General features: G+C 42.5%; 1 protein-coding gene across 2 annotated transcripts in view; it reads right to left on the bottom strand.

Moving 5' to 3' along the window:
* Has1 (hyaluronan synthase 1) overlaps nt 1–22,714 on the bottom strand; it is a 48,249-nt gene that overhangs the window by 16,667 nt on the left and 8,868 nt on the right. For both annotated transcript variants that reach the window (XM_060366768.1, XM_021661036.2), the window contains exon 2: nt 21,868–22,484. In XM_060366768.1, coding sequence (XP_060222751.1) covers nt 21,868–22,473 — 606 coding nt within the window. In that variant the 5' untranslated portion in view covers nt 22,474–22,484. The remainder of the gene's footprint in view (nt 1–21,867; nt 22,485–22,714) is intronic.

Genomic DNA, 22,714 nt, shown 5'->3' on the forward strand with positions numbered 1-22,714 from the left:
CATGGGAAACACTATAGAGCTGGCCCCTGAGGGCACAAGAGTTGGAGAGCTAGCTGCTCCTGCTCCTTGCAGGGTGAAGCATCAGGCCAACTAGCCTAGGCAGAACTGGAAGGCTCTCCCTGGTGGTGTGGTGTATTAGGTCCAGATCCAGGGCTTTGGTTGGCCCACCCCAACATCTACACCATCTATGAACTGCTGGAGTTTGTGAAGGGGCTGGTCCTGCAGACCCAAAGCTGCAGGATCTCCATGACAAAGGACAACAACAGGATAACTAAGAGGGGTCTGGGTGAGGATCCAGTATTGATAGTGTAGCAGAAGTCAGCGTCCTTGAGCCAGACCGATGACTTATTGCAATGAACATTTGCAAGTAAAGATGTGTGAACAAAAGGGTATTCTGTGGGACACATTGTGACACACTAGAGTGTCCACAATGAGATGTTTTTATTTTATTATTTATTTATTTATTTATTTTGTGGAGAAGGTTACAAGAGCAGAGGTTTGATACAAAGGAACAAGGAGATGAATAGGATTGGGTTCATGATATAACATTCACAAAGAATCCATAAAAAGTGTTTTTGAAAAGCATGGAAAAGATTAAATTGTACATTCAAGAATACATCATTCTTTATATATGGCAAAAATCAAACGATTATAGTATGTACAATATACAGAGGTTTGAACGGCAGACTCAAGGGCTGTATTCTGTCTTGGAGGTACTACAAGGGAACTACAGGAGAGCTGGGAGCTGGGGAGATAAAGGATCAGCTCTGGGTCTATGTGAATTAAAAAGTAGGCAGAGAGAGAAGGGGTTCTTGGCCAGTGGGGGAGCCATGTCAGAGATTCCAGAACTGATTTCAGGCTAGGGTTTGCTGGCTGAATATGAGCTTGCAAAGAGTTGAAGTTTTGGAGCTGGTGGAACTCCAGGTAAATATGAATGAGGATGGACAGAGCTGCTGAGTACAATCCTTTAGGGTTGTGGAGACTGAGAGGATGGCTCAGACACAGACAATAATGAGTTAAATTTTGGATTGTTCCTAAGTAGCACAATGAGCTCTCATGCTGTCCTGTTTTGTCCTGTTCTGGATGTGAACTTTCCTTTGTCCCAGGGTATTCGTACTGTATACACTACCCAGCCCTTAGTTACTTAGCCATCTTGTTATTGGATCAGTTATTACCATATCTTGTACTTGAATTACAATAGTTATTTCACCCTTGCCCATTTCTCCTTTTGGCCAAGATCACACAACAATAGCAATTCAGGTGTACTAAAGAGAAATCATGCGGCCCGTGGTAGACATGTAGAACTGAGTACTGCGTATAGTTTCAAGTATTCAATATGAGTCTTGAAAATTATGCTCCTTGGATAATTGAGGGAAGGGGTTTTTGGTATTTTGAGGCGGGAGCTCTCATAAACGAACAAAAGAAGTAAAAAGAAAAGGAACATGACTGCTTCTAGGTATGGTTGAGGAGAAAGTTGGTTGTGGGTAATAGGGAGAGCAGTCAGGTAGAGATGTCTGGGAGACTCTAGAGTCGACATGACTGTGAGCCAGGTGAGGAGGTAGGAAAGGGAGGAGAGACAGAGGGGAACAACATACGGCGCCCAAGAGGCCAGAGAGAGAGTAGAGGAAAAGACCAGGTAACCAAAATGGATGGATTATTTGGGCAATACAGCTGGGGGAAGGGCAGACCAGTTGCTAGGCTAGAGAAATTTAGGGCAGGGGAAGGAGTGTGCCAGCCAGGAGGGACCAAGTGTAATGGGGAGAATCTGGCAGCCAGGTCCACTTTGGTATGTTAAGTAGGCACCTCAGCTGTTTGTCCCAGGCTGAAACCTAATATCTTGTGGCCCAGGTTGGGCTCTAATTCACAATATAGCTGAGGATGACCATGAACCCCTGGTCCTCACGGCTACACCTCTCAGGTGCTAGGGTTGCAGGCATATGATGGCTAGCATGACTGGCTTGTGCATGCTTTTTCCAGAGCATTGTGCATGCTAAGAAAGCACTTTACTAAGCGAACTACAGCTCCAGGTGTAGGTAAAATACTTTTTAACTACCTTCTGTTCTGACTTGGATAAGCAACAGAGGTGCCTCCAAATTCTCCCATCATCCTTCAGCTGCCACCTGTACTACCTGTACAGGACATGCTGGCATACTCTGTCCTCTATCCTGAACTTTCCAGACCAGGGGCTGGGCTTCACTGTATAATCCAAACATAATCTCTCTTCCTTTTCCTCTCTCTCTCCCTTCCCCTTCCCCCTCTCCATCTGTGGACTTTTCTGTCTCTCCTACATAATGACTTCCCTGGCCTCGATCTTTAGAACCAGAAAAACCTCCAAGGGCTGCTTCCAATAAACCTGCAATTAAATACTTTAACATTGTGTCATCAATTAGCTAGTTTCACAGCAAAACAATAACCTTTCACCTTCCTGGAGAACAAAGGAGTATAAAGTGGACACCGAAGAATAACTTGAAGAAGTCTGCATTTTGTTCATTGCTTGAGTCTAGCTAGATAGTTACTCTACTAAGTGTTCTGACTTGGAAAGAAAATACTTTGAAGAAATTCAGAAACCAAGAAACAGGAGAGATGGAGGGGGATATCACTGACAGATCATATGTTTGTACATTTGGTAACCACCTGGTGGCACTGTTTTAAAGGTTGAGTAGTTGTTATGGAGTGTAAATTGTCAACTTCACACAGCCTAGAGTTATTTGAGAAGAGAGTTTCTAGAACAAAATAGCTTGTGGCCATGTCTGACAAAGACAATTTTACTGATGACTGATATAGAAGGGCCAAGCCCACTATGGATTGTATCCCAAGGCAGATGACTGTGGGCTGTAGAAAACACTAATCATGGTCACAAAGTAACCTAGCCAAGTAGCATTCTTTCATTGTTTCTTCTTTAAGCTCCTACTTCAGTTCCTGTGCTGACCTCCATTAATGATAGACCTGAAATTATAAGATAGATAAATCTGTCCTCTCTCACTTTGCTTCTGGTCAGTGTTTTATCACAGAAAAGAAACTAGGTCACCTCATATTGAACTCTTCTTATTTTTTCAATTTATTACAATTTATTCACTTTGTATCCCAACTGTAGCCCCCTCCCTCATCCCTCACAGTGAACTCTTTGTGTACTCAAAATTAGAAACTTTTAGGCATTGTGTCTAGCTGGCAGACCCTGGCCACTGGGTAGGTGAAGGGCTTTGAGTGTTAAAAACCAGGTCTCTTCCTGATCCTGATCCAGGTCTTTCTGTCCTGATCCACCATATATGAACAAGCCATCTAATGAGCTCCTGCTCTGGTGGGTTGAGTCATTAGAACTGCATTACTTTTCTCATCATTATGGACCATGTACCATTAGCCATGACCAATATTAACCTTTCCTTCCTAAGGTTGCTTTCCCTAGGTATTGTGCTACATACCTGATAAAGGAGGGAATATGGCTTACTTGGAGTCCCTGTGTAATATGGAAACTGCTTGTATCCTGTACATCCTGTTTCCAAATTCTCTGTTTTTCCTTTTCCCCCACATCATTGGTCAGCTTTCTATATAATGGATGGACTCAATTACTCAGCATTTTGTTTAGGATAATGAAGACCTTTCATATTGGAATATAAGTTCTCAACAGACAGAGGTCTTTATCCATTCAACACATAGGGTCTGCCCTTAGAGCCTAGGCAAGTTCCTGTGCTGAACAGGTGGTAGAATAACAGGTGTTGAATGATTGAGTGTGCTCAGGATGAAAAGTTTGAATAGGGGAGAGGGAAAAGAAACAGAAGAGAAAGGGTAAGGTTTGTGTCTCTCTAAACTTCTAACCCTTGTGTTCCCATTCCTCTGCCTATCTCTTTCTCCCTCCCTCCATTCCTTCCATCCTCTATTTATTCACTCTTTCTTTTTTCTTTCTGCATGCCCCTTTGTTTCTGACATTCTCTCCCTATGCAGCCCAGACCGACCTTGAACTCACTCTGCAGCTTCCAATTCTCTGATCTAGGAAGTGCTAGCTAAAGGAAATGAAGGATGTATGTGTCATAATGTCTGCCTACGTCATTTTATTATTTGAGTGTTTGATTATTGATCTATCTTTGCTTTAATTCTCATCTATATATTCTTATTCTCTCTTTCTTCATTTTCCCCACCCCCAACTCCCCACTGTTTCCCTCTGTTCTCTCTTATCTTTCTTTGGCCTGCTGCACCGCCTCTCCTGGCCTGTACTCCTGTGAAAGAACCAATTCCACACATCCTGGGATTTCCCTGGCAGGCAGAAGGAAAGGGAGGTACAAAGATGAGGGGAAGGGATGACAACAAGAGAGGAAGAGGGAGGAGGATTGTGATAGGAGAAGATGGGAGGAGGAAGAGGAGCCAGCAGCAGGGAGGCCCATACCTCATAACTCTGTGACTGCCGCTCAGTTGAGCAAGACTTGATAAGGGACTTCCAGTAGCAGGGGTGGAGAGTGAGAGAAGTGAGACTTGAGGCAAGGAGGTCCCAGGATGGGCTCAGATCCCAGAAAGGCAAGCAGTCTACTCTTGACTTCCAAGAACTGGAAGGGCTTGGATCCCAGTGCTGCCAATGGGGCCTCACTGAGCCATTCCTCACAGACACCAGATTCCGGGAAACACCTAGACCTTTAAGTTTCCTAAGAAACCACCAAATAAAGAAAGTTTAAAGGAAGTTTGGCTCCATGTATCTGGAAGGTAGCTATCCCAGACAGACACCTCTGTGCCTAGACATTCCCCTGGGGGTCTGTGGGGGGGGGGAGTTAACACTTCCATTCTTACTGGAGATAAACAAACAACAAAAAAGAACAAGGTGAAGAAAGAAAACATGACATTTCACCATAGCTCTCTGTCTCTGCTCAAGCAAAAGAGGAAGACCTTGGTTTCCACAGAGGAGAATGTGTTTCCACAGACCCTATGTGTTGAATGGATAAAGACCTCTGTCTGTTGAGAACTTATATTCCAATATGAAAGGTCTTCATTATCCTAAACAAAAACGCTGAGGCCCAAGAAAAGTAGTTCTTCAGCCATAAAAATGTAGCAAGAATGTGACTATTTGAGCCAAGTGACCAAGTAGGCCTCTGAATTAGGACTTTTTTTTTATTTTATTTTTTTTATTTTTTTATTTTTTTGTGGTAGGAGGTTGGGACCTGTCATGAGGGAAGAGGAGACTGGGCCTAGACCCATGATCTGACAGAGGAGGGTGGGACCTTGACAGAGGGAAGGGCTGGGTCTGGCACCTAACTTTGAGGGAGGTGGTTGAGGCCTGGACACTTGAATTTGAGAGAAGAGAGATTGGGGCTGGATCTCTGGTCTGAGGGACAAGTGATGGGACCTGCCCACTTGAGAATGACAGAGGGAAGGTCACCTAAGTCTTAGAGAGGAGGGACCTAGACACTTGAGTCTGAGAGAGGATAGATGGGACCTGGATCCACTGGCCTGAGGGAGGTGAGCGGGGGTCTGGATCTCTGGGTCTGAGGGAGGCGAGTGTAGGTATGGCCCCTAAATCTGAGGAAGGATATCTGAGGTCTGGCACCCTAGGTCTGAGGGAGGAGGTCTAAGGTCTGGACCTCTAGGTCTGAGTGGAGAAGTCTGGGTTCTGAAGTTCTGCATTCAAGGGAGGCAGACTGGAGTTTTGTGGGAGGAAGGCTAGGTTTTGGACTTACGACTTGAAGGAGGAGAATAATTTTAATCCAGAAATATGGCTTCTCTAGCAAGGGATCACATCCAATGACCTTCTAGGTCTATTTGATCCAACTAGAATGAAGACATGCCCTTAGTACACACCTTTAATCCAAGATAATGAAGGTAAAGTTAGTGTGTAGAAGAAAGCAACCATGTTTGAAAGTGATGTCTAATTGAGGAGCAGAAAAAGTGACAAATCAGAGAAAGATTTGACAAAATAAGAGGCAGGATACACCTAACTCTCAGGTGAACAGAGAGGAAAGAGAGGCAATTTAAGAGAGCAGGAGAGAGGGAGAGAGAGAGAGAGAGAGAGAGAGAGAGAGAGAAAGAGAAGCAGTTGTACCAGGACAGTTTTACAGAGACAGTTTATAGAGAAATCAAACTAGACACAGGTGAAGAAATACAACCCAGAGAATGGTAAGGATCCAGAAGATTAGAACAGATTGCTAGGGTTAGTTTGAAGCCAAGAAGAGCAATTCAGTCAGAACATGAGAGAAGCCAGTTTGAATCGGTCATCTTGGAGAGGCATTTTGGACCAGACAGCTGAATTGAACCAGCCAGCTAGAGTTCAGACATAACTAGGAAGGATGAGATTATTCACCAGTAAGTCACAGAGGCTGGAAACATTTAAGCCTAGAAAAGATTGTATGGAGGCTAGGTGAGCAGATGGAGGCAATAAGCCTCCAAGATGACAATTACAACAGGAGAATAAAAGATACTTTGACAAAGGAGGGACTTGATACTGGAAAGAAAGGAAATCTTGGCTCATTTTTGAAAAATTATTTTTACTTTTGTTTTAAAATTTTGTATGCTGGAGATTTATATACACATGCTATAGTACACTGATGGAAGTCAGAGGACAATTCGTAATAGTTAATTCTCGTTTTTCAACATGTTGGTCTCAGGGATCTTACTGTGGCAGGCAACATTCCCTAGGCATGAGATTGTGGTCTGCATAAGGAAGCTAGCGAAGTATGAACCTGCCATTAAGTAGCATCCTCCATGGTTACTGCCATACTTCTTTGGTTGTGAAGTTAGTTTCTTAGTTGTAGGTAATGTTGTGTGAAATAGCTAACATTCTTGCCTTCAAGTTCTTTCCATGAATTCCTGCAGGGATAGCCTGTGACCTGGATTTGTAAGCCAAATATACCTTTCCTCCCTCAAAATAGCTTTTGTTCATGCTGTTTGTCACAGCAACGTGAATGAAATTAGTCCTATCACCAGGCTTGAGGGCTCCCTTCTACCAATGCACCTTCTTCCTTCAGTTTCTCACTGATTTTAAAGACACACAAACCCTAGTTATGTTATAGTTGCTTGCATGTTATTTTAAAGGCTCATTTTCCACAACCCTTCTTTCTTTTTTCTTTTAATTTATTTTTTTTTATAATTTATTCACTTTACATCCTGATTTTATTCACTTTACATCTCTACCCTCATTTCTTCCTGGTCCTACCTCCCTCCCCCTCCTTCCTCTCTCCCTACCCTAGTCCTCAGAAGGGGAGATCCCTCCTCCCCATATCACCCCAGCCTATCAAGTCTCATAAGGACTGCCTGCATCCTCTTTCTCTGTAGCCTAGCTAGGCTACCCTGCCAGGGGGAAGTGATCAAAGAGTGTGCATCAGAGTCCATGTCAGAGACTGCTCCTGCTCCCCATGCTAGCGAACCCCTGTAAAGACTGAACTGCCTATCTAATACATTTGATCAGGGGTTCTGGGTCCTCTCTATGCATGGTTCTTAATTGGTGCATCAGTGTCTTCAGGCCCCCCTGCGCCCAGATTTGTTGGCTTTGTTGGTCTCCTTGTGGAGTCCTTGTCCCCCTTTCAACATCTACAAATGAGATTATTTCAAATCATTTCTAACAGCACAATTTTTAAGAGAGAATCTTCCCAGCACAGAGGACATGAAGCGGTGTTGCCCATTTCTGGAAGTTACTTTTGCCTTGCTGTGACTGCAACAACAGAAACAACTCATGGGAGGAAGGATTTACTTTGGCTCATGTTTTTCAAAGATTTCAGTCTATCACAAAGGGAAAAGCATGTCAGAGCAGTTCAGTTCATGCAAGCAAAGAGTATACAAGGGAGGCATGGGGAGGAGAGGAGAACACGAAAAATTGAGCAGGGGCTGTGGTTAACCTGCAATATCTTGTCCTGGTGACCTAGCTCCACTCACTAGGCTTGTATAAGGCATTTGATGTTGCTATGATGAAATACTCTTGCAAAAACAATTTAATGAAAGAATGATTTTTATCTTGGCTCATAGTTGCAAAGTACAGTCCGTTTTAAAGAGGAATTTATGGTAATAGGAGCTTGAGGCAGCCGGTCACATTGTACGTATATTTGGGAGACAGAAGGACATGCTGGCTGATGTTCAGCTCACTTTCTCATCTGGCACCTAAGTCCATGGAATGATGCCATCCACAATAGGAAGATCTTCCTACCTCAACTGACCTAACCAAGATAACTCCTCATTTAAATAATTTCTTACAGGAGTGCCTGAAGGCTTATTTCCAAAGTAATACATATCTTGTGAAGTTGTTAACAACATCACAAGTCTTCATCTCCTAAACCTCGACAACTTTCTAAATTAATACCACCAGCTAGGAGACAAGCAGAGATATTTTAGATACAAACTACAACACGACTGCTGAAGCAGCAGTCACTGGCTGATGGATGTACTGTGGTAGGAGCAGAGACAAGACGGTATCCTCCTTTACTACATCTGCTCTAATCTGAAGAGCCAGCAGGGCAGAAATTGGAACGAGCTTGTTTTCCAAGTCACATTGGATTCCAACACTGGTTACCTTGGACCAGCAACCTCCATACCCTGACTCTAATATTTATCCACCTTAGACTACAAGATCCAGTCATTATGCTTATATATGTGGACAGCCTTGGTTCCTGGACTGATCATTCTCACTTCTAGAGTGTGAGGTAAGTAGATCATTCTTCCCAGGGCTACTATAGGAGACTGCTCAGTGGGAAGCTTGGGATGTTTTGAGGGGTTGGCCAAAGCGTCTGTGGCTAGACAAAGAACCCTTAAAGAAGTACATTGGAAGGGAAAAGTGGAAGATACTAGATCTCAGGCCTAGAGACCTTTCTGTTTGTGGCAAATGCTTTAGTTGGCTGTAGGGAAGTGGTCAAAGTCACATTAATGACATTCCAGTGACACAGAGAAAGGGAAATAGTGTTGCCATGGTTTTCTGTCTACTGTTGAGGCTTAAAAAAATAAAACAAAAAAAGCATCATTTTGAATATCAAATGGTGGCTGTTACGTCATCTTCATTGTCTGCCTAAAGACAGGATCTACAAGAAAGGAACACAGATGTCCACAATCTCCCTCTGTTATTTCATCAACTAAGAAAATTAAACTGTCATCTTAGAAGAGATTGAGGGACAAGCACCATACTGAAGACCAGATAAATGTTCTCTCTTAACATTCTTTACTCTTTATGGCTTTCCATGTCTGATAGAAGTCATTTTTTTTTCTTCCTCTAAATGGCTCACAGCTCTCCTCTTTTATTCTCAAGAAGGTCTATACAATTATAATTTTTATTGAATATTCACTTTTCTTTCTCAGAGTGTCCCGTTGTGTATCCCTGAAACAAATGTGCTTCCCTTTATTTTTCTACTAATTTGTCTGTTCATTATTTCTGAAATTCAAATGTCAACTTTACCTTCTATTCTTAAGTATATCCATTCCAACAGACTTGAAATCTGCAAAAGAAAGAAAGACTGAAAACTGCTCCAAACTGGTCACCCCTAGGTGCTTCGAATGGAATTTCCAAGTTTGAACCTCTACATCTTTGATGGCTCCAAAGCTGCTAGCCCCAGGTGGTTCAACCTCACAGACTACTCCAACTTGGGCAGGACTTCCCTAGCCCCAGATGGTCCTGAAGAGCCTGGGCAACAAGTAAAATAGCCTGCACAATTCTGTCTTTCTTCCAGGCCTTGTCCATCATTCTAGCTTTCTTAGATCCCCAACAAAGATGCTCCAATATCAGCAGGAAGTAGTCATAGAAAAGATTATGTTGCCCCTTATCATTCATTATCAAGGAAAAGGCTGGGATGTTGGGTCTCTGAACCCTGAACAAATGCCTAACTGAGCTGACTATTTAGCATAACTGGACCTGGCCCTCAGGTTCTCCCAGCATCCCTCAGTCCCTCCCAACCTGTTTATAAGGTATGGCTGGCATACCCTGTCCCTACCCTAAAGTTCTCCAGCTCAGTGGGTGGGTTAACTATTCCTATAAGATCCAGGAACTTTAGTTACCCAGCCCTTTTTGTCTACCCTTTAACCTTCTGGCCTCTTGGTCTCCTGGTTTCTTGGATTTCCTTTCTCCCCTTTCCCTCACATGGACTAGCTGAGGGTCATGTTTACTCTGAACTCTCCTAGATGTCCTTGCTTCTGGCTATGCTCTTCCATTTATCTAACAATAAGCCTACTTCTCCAACAGTCACATTCTGCATATATATATATATATATATATGTATTCATTGAGAAAGAAACATTTTCCTCTCTCTGTTTCTCGCTTTTTCTCTCCTTTTTTTTCTCTTTCTTTCTTGTCTAAAACAGATCTCTTATAACCAGGTTGGCCTCAGACTCTTGATGTATTTAAAGACTGTGAATTTTTGATCCTCCTGCTTCTATTTCTCAGAGAGTACTGGGATTACTCAGTGTGCACTACCCTGTCTAATTTTATGAGGTGCTAGGGATCAAACTTGAGGCTTCACCCATTCTAGGCAAATCTTCTGCTGACTGGGGTACATCCTCCGAGGCTCTTGTTTTATTATTTAAGTATTTTATATATCATTCTATGAGCTCCAAAGTATCTATTAAGGAAAAACCATCTATTATTTATTTATATGTTTGTGTACATGTGTGCATCTAAGTTCACTGCCTTCAGAGGCCAGAAAGTATCATTGGATCTCCGAAGCTGAAGTTACAGATGGCGGTGATTCACCGTGTGGATGCTAGGAACTGAATTCAGGTCCTCAAAAAGCAGCCAGTGCTTTTGACCCTGAGTCCCTAGAGCATCTAAAGCTCTGTTACATTTGCTAAGATGCAGATCACAGGGCCTCAGCGTTAGCATGTTTCTGTGAGTTTAGAACTCCAGAACTCTTCTTTAAGTGCTGTAACATGTGGAGATCATTTGTCTAGGGAAAAATGAATCCTGAGGTAAAATAGCACAATTCCATCTATTAGTTTATAAATGACATTGGCCTGGGTGCAATTTCTTATTTAGCTTCCCTCAGAAATACCTAAGGGAAGTATTATAAAGATCATTTCACAGAAAGAAAGAAAAAAACAGGACTCTATTGTATTCAGTGTCATGTGGAAAGCCAGCACTTGGAGCTAGTAAAGGGTGGAAAAGATTTTAAAGGTACATAGGGAATGGGGAGAAGAGAGAGAGGGCAATGGAAAAAAATGGTATGAGAACGTAAATGTGGACTATTTGGGTGGTGAAAAACAAACTAGAATAGGACTTCCAATACTGAATTTGCATAAGTGACATTCTTTATGAACCTCAGTTTCCCTCCTCTGACTCTTGGAACAAAGATTACATCAGAGATTGCACAAGGACCTTCAAATATAGTAGCCAGCTGTTGGCCTCCCAGAGCTAGCTCTAAGTTTCAGTGCCCAGAATCTGAGGATGCTGGTTCCCTTGAAGACATCATGAAGTTACGAACTCTAAGATGAGCTCACCCTGTGCATAGGGTGGGTCCTAAATGTCCATAAACCTGACAAAATGACTAGAAGTTGAGCCGAGCTGTGACTCATCTCTGAGCCAAGCATGTTTGTGTGTTAAAGCTTCCGTGGTAACGAAGCTGGTGAGACCACAAAATATTGCTACTGCACAGTTCTGTTGGCAGGACTCTGTAAGGGAGGATCTGTTCCAAGCCATAACTCAGTCGCTACTGATATGTTGACAGCCTTTCACAATTTTTCCTGCCTCCCTGCCTTCTTCAGTTCAGTACATGCTATTTCCCCTCCTGCCCCTTCTCTCTGTCTCTGTCTCCATCTATCTGTCTGTCTGTCTCTCTCTCTCTCTCTCTGTGTGTGTGTGTGTGTATGCGTGTGTATGTCTGTCTGTCTATCCAGATTTTCCTTGATGCAAGGATTCCGGTCATACTGGATTATAACTCCACCCTGCCATGGCATGATGTAATCCTAACTTAAATAATTACAACTGCAACAATGACTGCAATAATAATGCCAACAGCTAACCTTCTGAGGCACCGTGGATTAGGGATTCAACACGGGAGAGGAGGTGGAAATGCGGAGGAGTTGGGGGTATCTGGGAGAGTGGTGCCATTGGAGTTTTTCCTACAGAGACTCTAAAGCAGAGCTAACTCTGGTGAAACTTTAAACTTTTGCTTTCAGAAGTGTGAGACAAGCTATTTCTGTGGCTTTAAGCCACTTGGTTTGTGGTGACTAAAACACCATTCCATTGCTTGGTACACACAGGCATGTAAACTAGTCTCTGGCCTTTCCTTTGGAAACATTCAGAGAAACCTTCCTCTTTTAAGGTTATCAGAGCCTCAAGTCCAAAGATTTCAGAGCAGTCTTTAGAACTGTTCTACAATTTGTTGATTGCCTAAGCCGGCAGTTCTGGGCCAACTTGTAAAAATGAAAATACATCCCACAAAGCAGATATTTACATCATAATTCATAACAGTAGCAAAATTACAGTTATGAAATAGCAATGAACATAATTTCAAGGTTTGGGGTCACCACAGCATGAGGAACTGTATTAAAAGGTCATAGCATTAAGAAAGTTTGAGAACCACTGACCTAAACAGATATGACAAGAAAGGCTCAGAATAGTCTCCAGCAGGTGAAAGTCAACATAATGTTGATCATGGTTGTGATTAATGTGAAGGTCTGGACTGCCCACTCAGTGTTTGTGAGCTGTATCTGAAAGATTTTGTCCGACAGTTATGATAGATAACAACCATGCTGAAGAAAACAGAGGTCTGAAGAAAGGAGCAATTGGTTGAGGTCACATGAGTAGCCAGAGTTTAAACGTGGTTCGTACAGAATCCAGAACACATGTACTATATATATTGTGGCATGCTGAAAAATGATTAACAATTAGCTCTTTCTCTCTCTCAAAAATATATGTATATGTGTAACTATGTATGCTTCTAATGAAATTTACTGATTTAAAGATTTATTTTTATATTGTATTTATGAGTATGTCTGTATGTGTATATGGATGAAGGTGCCTGTGGAGACCAGAAGATGGTGTCAGATTCTCCTTGGAGCAGGAGTTACAAGTAGCTGTGACATGTCTGATGTAGTACCTTTGCAAGAACAGCAAGTGTTCTTAACTGCAGAGCAGTCTCTGTAGTCTAAATGTACTGATTTTAAAGGATTGCGGATGTAGACACAACATATAATTTTCATATTGTAAATTCATGCAATTTTGGCATTTCTTGAGGTGAGAGAGAGAGAGAGAGAGAGAGAGAGAGAGAAAGAGAGAGAGAGAGCAAGGGGAAGGGGAAGAAGGAGGAGGAGGGAGGAAAGGAGGAAGAGAAGAAGGGAGAGAATTTTGTAGAAAATTATCATGTTTCTCTTCTCCCCTTTTCTCCCCCCTCATCCCTTCCCCTCTTTTTTGTTTTTCTTTCATTTGAAACAGTGTCTCAGGTACCGCAGGCTGGCCTAGAACTCTCTGGGTGGTTAAAGATGATCTTGAACTGATTTTCCTAACTCTACTTCCTGAGTGCTGGGATGACAGGCATACACTACCATACCTGATTTATTTGGTGCTGGGGGGTGGATCTCGGGATTTATGAATGCTAAGTAAGCGCTCCACTAACTTAGTGTTATCTGCTGATTCAACATTACCTTTTAGAATGCTATTGGTAAAAATTATATCACATTATCAAACAACAAATAAAACAGGAGCCCAGTTTCTGTTGTCTGTACTGATCTCCCCCCACCTCCGAAACAAACAAGCAAAAACTAAAATGAAAATAAGAAAACCAAACAAATAACCAGGAAACTTAAAAATAAAAAATACACAACCAGAGGCTACAGAGCATGCATTATTTGCCTCCTTTTATTGACATTTACTTGTGTGTGTGTGTGTGTGTGTGTGTGTCTGTGTGTATGTGTGTGTGTGTGCACAAACGTGCATGCATGTGAGTCTCTGAGTCACAATGTGTGTATGGAGGCCAGAGAAGAGCTTGCAGGAGTCAGTTGTGCCTTTCCACCATGTGCATTCCTGGGATTAAACCCAGGATGGTAGGCCTGGCAACAAGCACCCTTCCCTACCAAGACACCTTGTAGGTGTCTTATTTTTCAGCCTTATAAAGGTGTAGCTATCTAGGTTGTCTGCTTTTGTTCAGGCTATTTTTCCTAACTTTATGTCTGTGAGGCACATTCACAGTCACTGACGTAGTGACAATTTACTACTTCGTGCTGTAGAACAGTGAATTTTGTCTCTGTAATATCCCGTCTGGGAGGGATTGTCAGCCAGCTCTTTGTCTTGGTTGGTTTCTATTGTTGTGTTAAACACCACGACTTCTATTTTATGATCTGTAGTAAGTCAGGGAAGCCACTCAGTGCAGGAATCTGGAGGCAGAGCTGAGGCAGAGACCATGGAGATGTGTTGCTTCCTACCTTGCTTGCTTCCCATGGCTTGCTCAGCTTGCCATTGCCTCTTCCTCTTCCTCTTCTTTAAAAAAAAAAAATTATTCATTTTTTTAAGAAATTTTATTCATGTAATTTTTTTTTTAATTTTATTTTTCTCATTAGTTACATTTTGTTAATTCTGTATCCTAGCTGTATCCCTCATTCCCTCCCCAATCTCACCCTCCCTCCCTCATCTCCTCCCTGCCCCTTTCCAAATCCACTGATAGGGGAGGACCTCCTCCCCTTTCATGTGACTCCCATTTGTCAGGTATTTTCAGGACTGGCTGCAAAGTCCTCCTCTGTGGCCTAACAGTACTGTTCCTCCCTTGGGAAGTGGGGAGGTCAAAGAGCCAGTCATTGAGTTCCTGTTAGAAATAGTCCTTGTTCCCCTTACTATGGGAAACCAATTGATTACTGAGCTATCACGGGTCACATCCGAGCAGAGGTTCTAGGTTTTATCCTCTCATGGTCTTTGGTTGAGTGTCCATCTCAGAAAAGACCCTGTGCCCAGATATGTTTGGTCCTTGTGGAGCTACTATCCTTTCCACATCAAACTCCCCTTCATTTTAGTTTATGTATATAAGCGTGTTTTTTTTTTTTTTTTTCCTGCTTTTTGTGTGTATCACATGTATGTGCCTGGTACCTGCAGAGGCCAGAAGGAGATATTGGATCTCCGTGAACTGGAGTTATAGATGTTTGTGCATCCCAGGTCCTCTGTAAGAACAGTCAAGTGCTCTTAACCCACTGCCATGTCTCTCCAGCTCGACAGCTTGCCTGTCATATGATGCTATATTACCTGCCCAGGGATGAAACTGCACACAGAACTCTGGGCCTTCCCACATAGATCATTAATTTAAAAATTGACCTATATGTGGAAGTGATGCTCCCCACCCATCACTATCCCTGGCTGGTGAGAGGAGAGCTGGCCTGGGGATCATGAGAGCCAGTGAGCTGGTCCTCTCCCTCACCAGCTGTCCCACTCAGGAGAATAGGCTCTGGGTTCTGGGCGATGGTAAAGGCACAAGTGAGCCAGTCCTGAGTATATGGGAGTAGGAGAACTGGCCTAGCCCCTCACTGACTGCAGCACTTGGGACAGTGGACCCTGCACCTCAGCTGGGTAGCACAGTGGAGGTATGGGTGCAGGTGAGCCCATTCTGAGGGCATGAGGGCAGGAGATCTAACCCTGCCCCCTGCTGATGGCAGCACCGGGTCAGCAAGCCAGGGCAATGCTGGGGTGCTGTCCTGGTGGTGGGGAAGCAGGAGAGCTGGTGGGTTGACCAGCTCAGAGACCACCCAGGCACTAATCGAGGGCTTTGTGCTGCCCACTCCAAAATCTATACTACTTGTGAACTGTTGGAGTGCATAAAAGGGCCAGTCCTTCTAATCTGAAGCTGTGAAATTTCCACAACATAGGCAACAACAGGATAACCAAGAAAAGTCCAGATGAGGATCCAATATTGGTGGTGTGGCAGAAGCCAGAGGCCTCAAACCAGACCAATGATTGATTGCAATGAGCATTTGCAAGTGAAGATATATACAGGAAGGGTTATACAGTGGGACACACTGTGACACATTATAGCTGCCACAATGAGATGTTTTCTGTGCTCTGTTATATTTTATTTTCTCTTATTTATTTATTTATTTTTATTTTTTTTTAATTTTCTTTTGCGGGGAGGTAACAAGGGCAGAGGGTGAATACGAGGAGACAAGGGTGGATGATGTGAAACTCACAAAGAGTCAATAAAAAGTTTTTTAAAGTAGAAAAACAAGAAAGAAAGGAAGGAAGGAAAGAAAGAATAAGGAAGGAAGGAAGAAAATGCTTACAGGTCAATCACTCATTTTGCAAACTGAAGATGGAAGCTGAAAAGATGAAACCATGAGTTCCAGGAGCCTGTCATTCCCTTTATCCTCAACTCTTCTGGACTTCCTAATTACCTACTCTAGGGATATATATATATATATATATATCTGACACAGACTATTTACTCTTGATCTAACTCTGTGGTTCCTCTGGGTTCTGATCATCTGGTAAGTGTGTCTCAACCTTCAGGCATTTCTGAACAGAATTGAGGAAAAAGCAGGGCCGATGGGAGGGGAAGTAGGTTTGGGGCTACTTGAGTAACAGGAAGTGGTTCCTTCTCATTGGCAAACAGCAAGGGATGTGGCTTCACTGTGTCAGCACAGTAAGTGGTTAAGACAGAGCCTCCCCATTGTTCTTGGCTCCTCACACTGCTGAGTTCACTGAAACCCAAGCTCCCTCTTTAAATTTTTTTCATAGTATTCTTCATCTTGGTGGTTGTTTTGTCACCCTCTGGGACAGGGACTAAAGGGGAAAACCTACTTATTTATAGCACTTGTGAAAACAGATGTATGGGGGTTCTCTCACACTCTGCAACTATCCAGTTCTTTTTGGATGCCTTCCCCGAGTCCTACCAACTGAATCAATTCTGATGCTAATTACTCTGGGCGAACAGCTCTGTAGTACACCTGTGCACAGAGACACTAAAGGTCATCCTTGATTTGCAATGCATGAAATCCTGTCTCAAAAAAATGGGCTTTCACAGAGTTACTTGCACATCTGTCTGACTTCTTCTTTTAAAATTATATGTTTCTGATTTTTATTTGTTCTTTGAGAATTCCATACAATGTATTTAAATCATATTAACCTCCTCACTCAATTCTTGAGATCTACTTCCCCTTCCCCCCCACCCACCATTGTATCCTCTTATTTCCTCTTCTCTTTCTTTCTTTCTTTCTTTCTTTCTTTCTTTCTTTCTTTCTTTCTTTCTTTCTTTCTTTCTTTCTTTCTTTCTTTCTTTCTTTCTTTCTTTCTTTCTTTCTTTCTTTCTTTCTTTTTCTTTTCTTGAAACAGGGATTTCCTGTGTAGCTTTGGCTGTCCTAGACTTGCTCTGAAGATCAGGCTGGCCTCAAACTCACAGAGTTCCACCTGCCTCTGCCTGCCTGAGTGCTGAGATTAAAGGTATGTGACACCATGCCCGGGTCTCTTATTTCTTTAAAAAAAAAAAAACCTATCCAATACAATTTGTGCTACCTGAATAATCTCTGGTGTGCGGCCTTCCAGTGGAGCATAGTTCATCTACCAGAAGCTATACCTTAAAAAAAAAAAGCAGACACCTTTCCCATAAGCTTCCAATTATCAATAGCTCCTCTGCTAGGTGTGGTACTTCATGTTCACTTCTCCTTTCCATTTTGAGATTTGATCTGGTTTGATTTTGCACAGGCACTGTTCACAGTTATCACTCCTGTGTATTTGTATGTGTCGATGCCCTGTTATGTCCAGAAGACCCTTTTTCCTTGTAGTCATCCACCATCTCTGTCTCTTACAATCTTTCTGTACCCTGTTTCACAACAAACCTTGAACCTTGGGAAGGGTTGTGTATAGTATGCATTTTCCATATAGGGTTGAGCATTCATTAGTCTCTTGTTCTCTACACTTTAAGTAACTGTGTTCATTATTATCCACAGGACAAAAAAACAAAAACAAAAACAAAAACAAAAAAAACTTCTCTAATATGAGTTGAGAGAGACGCACTAACCTATGTATAGAATGATAGTCATTGCTAGTTGGTTAACACTATGCATATTTAGCAGAGTAAAAGGTTCTCTCCTAGAGCCTATGACCTTTCTAGTCAAAGGTTAATGCTTCTGATAATGGTGGCAGGAATGGGTTTCAATTTGTGGAGTGGGCTTTAAATCTAACAGGAAAGTGGCTGGTTACTCTAGGAAGGTTATGCCAGACTTGTACCAATGGGTATGTCTTGCCAGCATGGTTGTTAATGTAGCTCTCAGTGTTCACAAATGGGCAAGACTAGTGATTCTCTTTTTCTTCTGGTAGTGAGCATAGAGCCTTCTAGCACTAGATCACTATGCGTAGATCTATTCGGATATAATAAAAAACCCATGACACTGGTCAAAACAGGAACTTGGTGATCCACTGAAATAGAATTGAGAATCCAGATATATGTTCTCACTCCCACAATCATCTAATCTTAAACAAAAAGACCGATAGCATACATGGTAGTAGACAGCATCTTCAGTAAATGATGCTGGCTAAATTTGGTAGCCATATGTAGAAGGAAAAAAGGCTGTATTTTTATTTTTACTCTCACTCTGCACAAAACTCAGTTCCAAATGGATCAAGGACTGTAATTATCAGGTATGGTGCCCTGAATCTGATATAGGAAAAAGCAAGGAATACACTTGAACTTGTCGGCATAGGAAAGGACTTTTGTTTGGGAAGGACTTTTTTTGGGGGGGGGAGGGAGGTGCTAGAACACTGTAATTCTCAGTGGGAAATATTTTAGGGATACAAAGAATTACAAAGATATTTTAAACATTCATTAATGTTTTTCTTATTAATAGTAATTTCTTTCTTTTTTAACTTTTATTAATTACACTTTATTCACTTTGTATCCCCCCATAAACCCCTCCCTCCTCCCCTCCCAGTCTCACCATCCCTCCCCCTTCTTCACACATGAGAGGGGAGGTCCCCTTCTCCTTTGTTCTGACCTTAGTCTATCAGATCTCATCAGGAGTGGCTGCATTGTCCTCTTCTGTGGCCTGGTAAGGCTGCTGTCCCCTCAGGCCAATCAGATTATGTCAGAGGCAGTCCCTCTTCCCATTACTATGGAACCCACTTGGACACTGAACTGCCATGGGCTACATCTGTGCAGGGGTTCTAGGTTATCTCCATGCATGGTACTTGGTTGGAGTATGAGTCTCTGGAAAGACCCCTGTGTTCAAATTTTCTGGTTCTATTGCTTTCATTAGGGAGTTCCTGTCCTCTCCAGATCTTACTATTTCCTACTTCTTTCATAAGATTCCATGCACTCTGCCCAACAGTTGGCCATAAGTCTCAGCATCTGTTTTGATAGTCTGCAGGGCAGAGCCTTTCAGAGGCCCTCTGTGGCCTCTGTTTCCTGTTTTCTTCTTCTTCTGATGTTCATCCTCTTTGCCTTTCAGGATGGGGATTGAGCATTTTAGTCAGGGTCCTCCCTCTTGATTAGTTTCTTTAGATGTACAGATTTTAGTAGGTTTATCCTATATTATATGTCTATATGAGAGAGTATATACTGTGTGCATCTTTCTCCTTCTGGGACAGCTCACTCAGGATGATCCTTTCCAGTTCCCACAATTTACCTACACATTTCATGACAGGAAATGACTTTTTAAAATAGGACTTTATGCACAGGTGTTAAGATCAACAATGAGTACATCTACACAATGGAATATTACTCACTGACAAAAAACAAGGAAATCATGAGATTTGCAGGTAAATGGTGGGAACTGGAAAAGATCATCCTGAGTGAGGTATCTGAGGTATCCCAGAAGCAGAAAGACACACAGGGTATATATTCACTCATAAGTGTATATTAGACATATAATATAAGATAACATACTAAAATCTGTACACCTAAGGAAGCTAATCAAGAAGGAAGACTCTGTCTAAGATGCTCAATCCTTATTCAGAAAGGAAAAGAGAATGGGCATTGGAGGAGGGAGAAAACAGGGAGGAGGGAGAAAACAGAGGGCCTCTGAAAGGCTCTGCCTTGCAGGGTATCGAGGCAGATGCTGAGACTCACAGCCAAACTTTAAGCAGAGTGCAGGGAATCTTATGAAAGAAGTGGGAGATAGCAAGACCTAGAGAGGACAGGAACTCCATAAGGAGAGCAACAGATTCAAAAAGTCTGGCCACGGGGGTCTTTTCTGAGACTGATACTCCTGCCAAGGACCACTCATGGAGATGGCCTAGAACCCCTGCACAGAGGTAGCCCATGGCAGTTCAGTGTCCAAGTGGGTTTCATAGTAATGGGGACAGGGACTGTCTCTGACAGGAACTGATTGGCCTGCTATTTGATCAACCCCTGAGGGGAGAGCAGCCTTACGACAGAGGAAGACAATGCAGCCACTCCTGATGAGACCTGATAGACTAGGATCAGAGGGAAGGGGAGGAGGACATCCCTTATCAGTGGACTGGGGGAGGGGCACAGGTAGGGAAGAGGGAGGGAGGGTGGGATTGGGGGAGAGGAAGAAGGGAAGTATAGGGGGATACAAAGTGAATAAACTGTAATTAATAAAAAATAATTAAAAAAGATCAACAATGAAAAAATGGGAACTAATAAAATGAAAAAGCTTTTGTACAACAAAGAATAGTATCATTCAAGTACAGAGACAGCATATAGAATAGAAAAAAAACCAAACTTTACCAGCTATACATCTGACAGAGGATTAGTATTTAAAATATACAAAAAACTTAAAAAAAAAAAACTAAACATGAAGAAAACAAACAACCCAATTAAAAAAAAACAGGCAACAGAAAAGACAAAGATTTCTCAAATAATGAATTACTAATGGCTAAAAGACATTGAAATGAATATTCAAAAATCCTTAACCAGCAGCAAACTGCAAATTGAAACTATTTTGAGATTTCATCTTACTCTAGTTAGAACGGTCAAAATCAAAAGAACCCAAGTGACAACAAATGCTGGCATGTATGTGGATGGGGGACAGGGTGTCATTTATTCACTGCTACTGGTAATAAAAAACTGAAGTTCCATTCTGGGTTCATTCCTTTTGGAACAGGTACCTCAAATGCCATATACTATACAAACTGGCTGTAGCTATACTGAGAGGCACAACTGAAAACTCTGGTCTCATGAGGGCAACAGGCAGACCAAATTGATCAGACAATTGCATAGTTCAAGGGGTAGGGAGTCTTTCACTTTCTTACTTTATTTTCTAAAGGAAACATATACCTATTACCCACAGAAGGGCACTTATGAGAATTTGTGAGTTTAAGGCCTATGAGTGGATTACGAGTGGACAATAGTATTCCAATGACACTACAGTACTAGCTTTCATTTGGAACTCTCTCAAACTAACATGAAAATGCATGTTCTTTTTGTCTTTTCTCTTTATTGATCGCCTTGGGTCGAGGTACAAAAGTTCAAAAAGTCTTCTCAAGTTTTTCCAATGAGTATGTAGCCCAAGGGTCAACAGGGAAGGCCTATAGCACAGTGGAACTCAAAGCAGAGGAAGTTGAAAGTTGGAGCTCTCTTTTTACATTGCATTTACATTGTTTTCAGAAGGTAAAGTAGAGTTGGTGCCTGTGTCATTGGTCTGGGCTGAATCCTCGCTAAGGGCCCTTTCTAGACTGGCAGGCAGGGAGTGGATTAGTCTTTCTCTGAAGTCCTGGCCCATGAACACATAGAGCATTGGGTTGAGGCAGCTGTTGAAGAAAGCCAAGGAGCTTGTGATATTCAGAGCAATTTGGATGTTTTGAGCCATCCCAGCCACGCGTTCATGTATTCTGATTGTGGCTATGAGGGCCACTATCTGATATGGACACCAGCAGAGGAAAAAGGCAGCCACAACAAAGGAGAGAACACGCAGGGACCGGCTGGATTTGATCATGCCTTTCCTGTGTAGTTTAGTGGCTATTAGCCCATAGCAAATGGCGACAATGGACATGGGCATGCTGAAACCAATGATGAACCTGATAATTCCTCTGATAGTAAGCATGGTGATTCTCACCTTCTGTTTCTCTTCAGAGTCTTTGGTCCAGGGGGAGAAGTCAAAAGTGCATGCTGTTTTTCCTGGTCCAAGTTTATTAGGGACTGTGGTCACACGAATGATAACCGGCAAGGTAAGAAGAAAAGCACACAGCCAGGGTACAATGATTACCTTCTTGGCCAGACCCACTGTTCGGTGGTTCTGAGCCCAGACTGGATGCAGGACACAAATACAGCGGTCCAATGCGATGAGGGCAATCAGGAAGACGCTTCCAAACAGATTTATGTCTATTATAGTAAATATGAACTTGCACATGAACCAACCAAATGGCCACTGTCTTTCCATGGCCTTGGAGGTGATGAAAAATGGCAAAGTGGAGGTGAAGCAAAAGTCAGCAATGGCCAGGTTCAAGTAAGAAATGGTGGTGACTGTGCGTACCATGCGAAACCCAGCCACCCAGATCACAAGCCCGTTGCCCAGCACTCCGAGGACAAAGGTGACTGCAAGGATCAAATATGAAAAGACATCCAGAACAATGTAGCCAGCAGATACTGATTGAATCCTCCCAGACACATTCATGGAGTTCCCTGCAGACATATTCATGAGGAGAGAGGTGTTGGTGTCCATCTTGTTCACTCCTAAAACATTAAGAAACAGATTTGTTCATTTGTTTATCTTTTTCTTTTCTTCTTGAGACATGGTCTCAGTACACATCCTTTGCTAGCCTAGAACTGTTTCTATAGACAAAAGTGGGTGCGCACTCACAGAAATATGCCTACCTATGCCTCTTGAGTACTGGATTAAAGGCATACATCAGCATGTCTGGCTTCATCTTTCCATTTTTCATGTGTGCTTGTTTTCTTTACCT

Source organism: Meriones unguiculatus, chromosome 14 (genome assembly GCF_030254825.1).
Source record: "Meriones unguiculatus strain TT.TT164.6M chromosome 14, Bangor_MerUng_6.1, whole genome shotgun sequence".
Lineage (NCBI taxonomy): Eukaryota > Metazoa > Chordata > Mammalia > Rodentia > Muridae > Meriones > Meriones unguiculatus.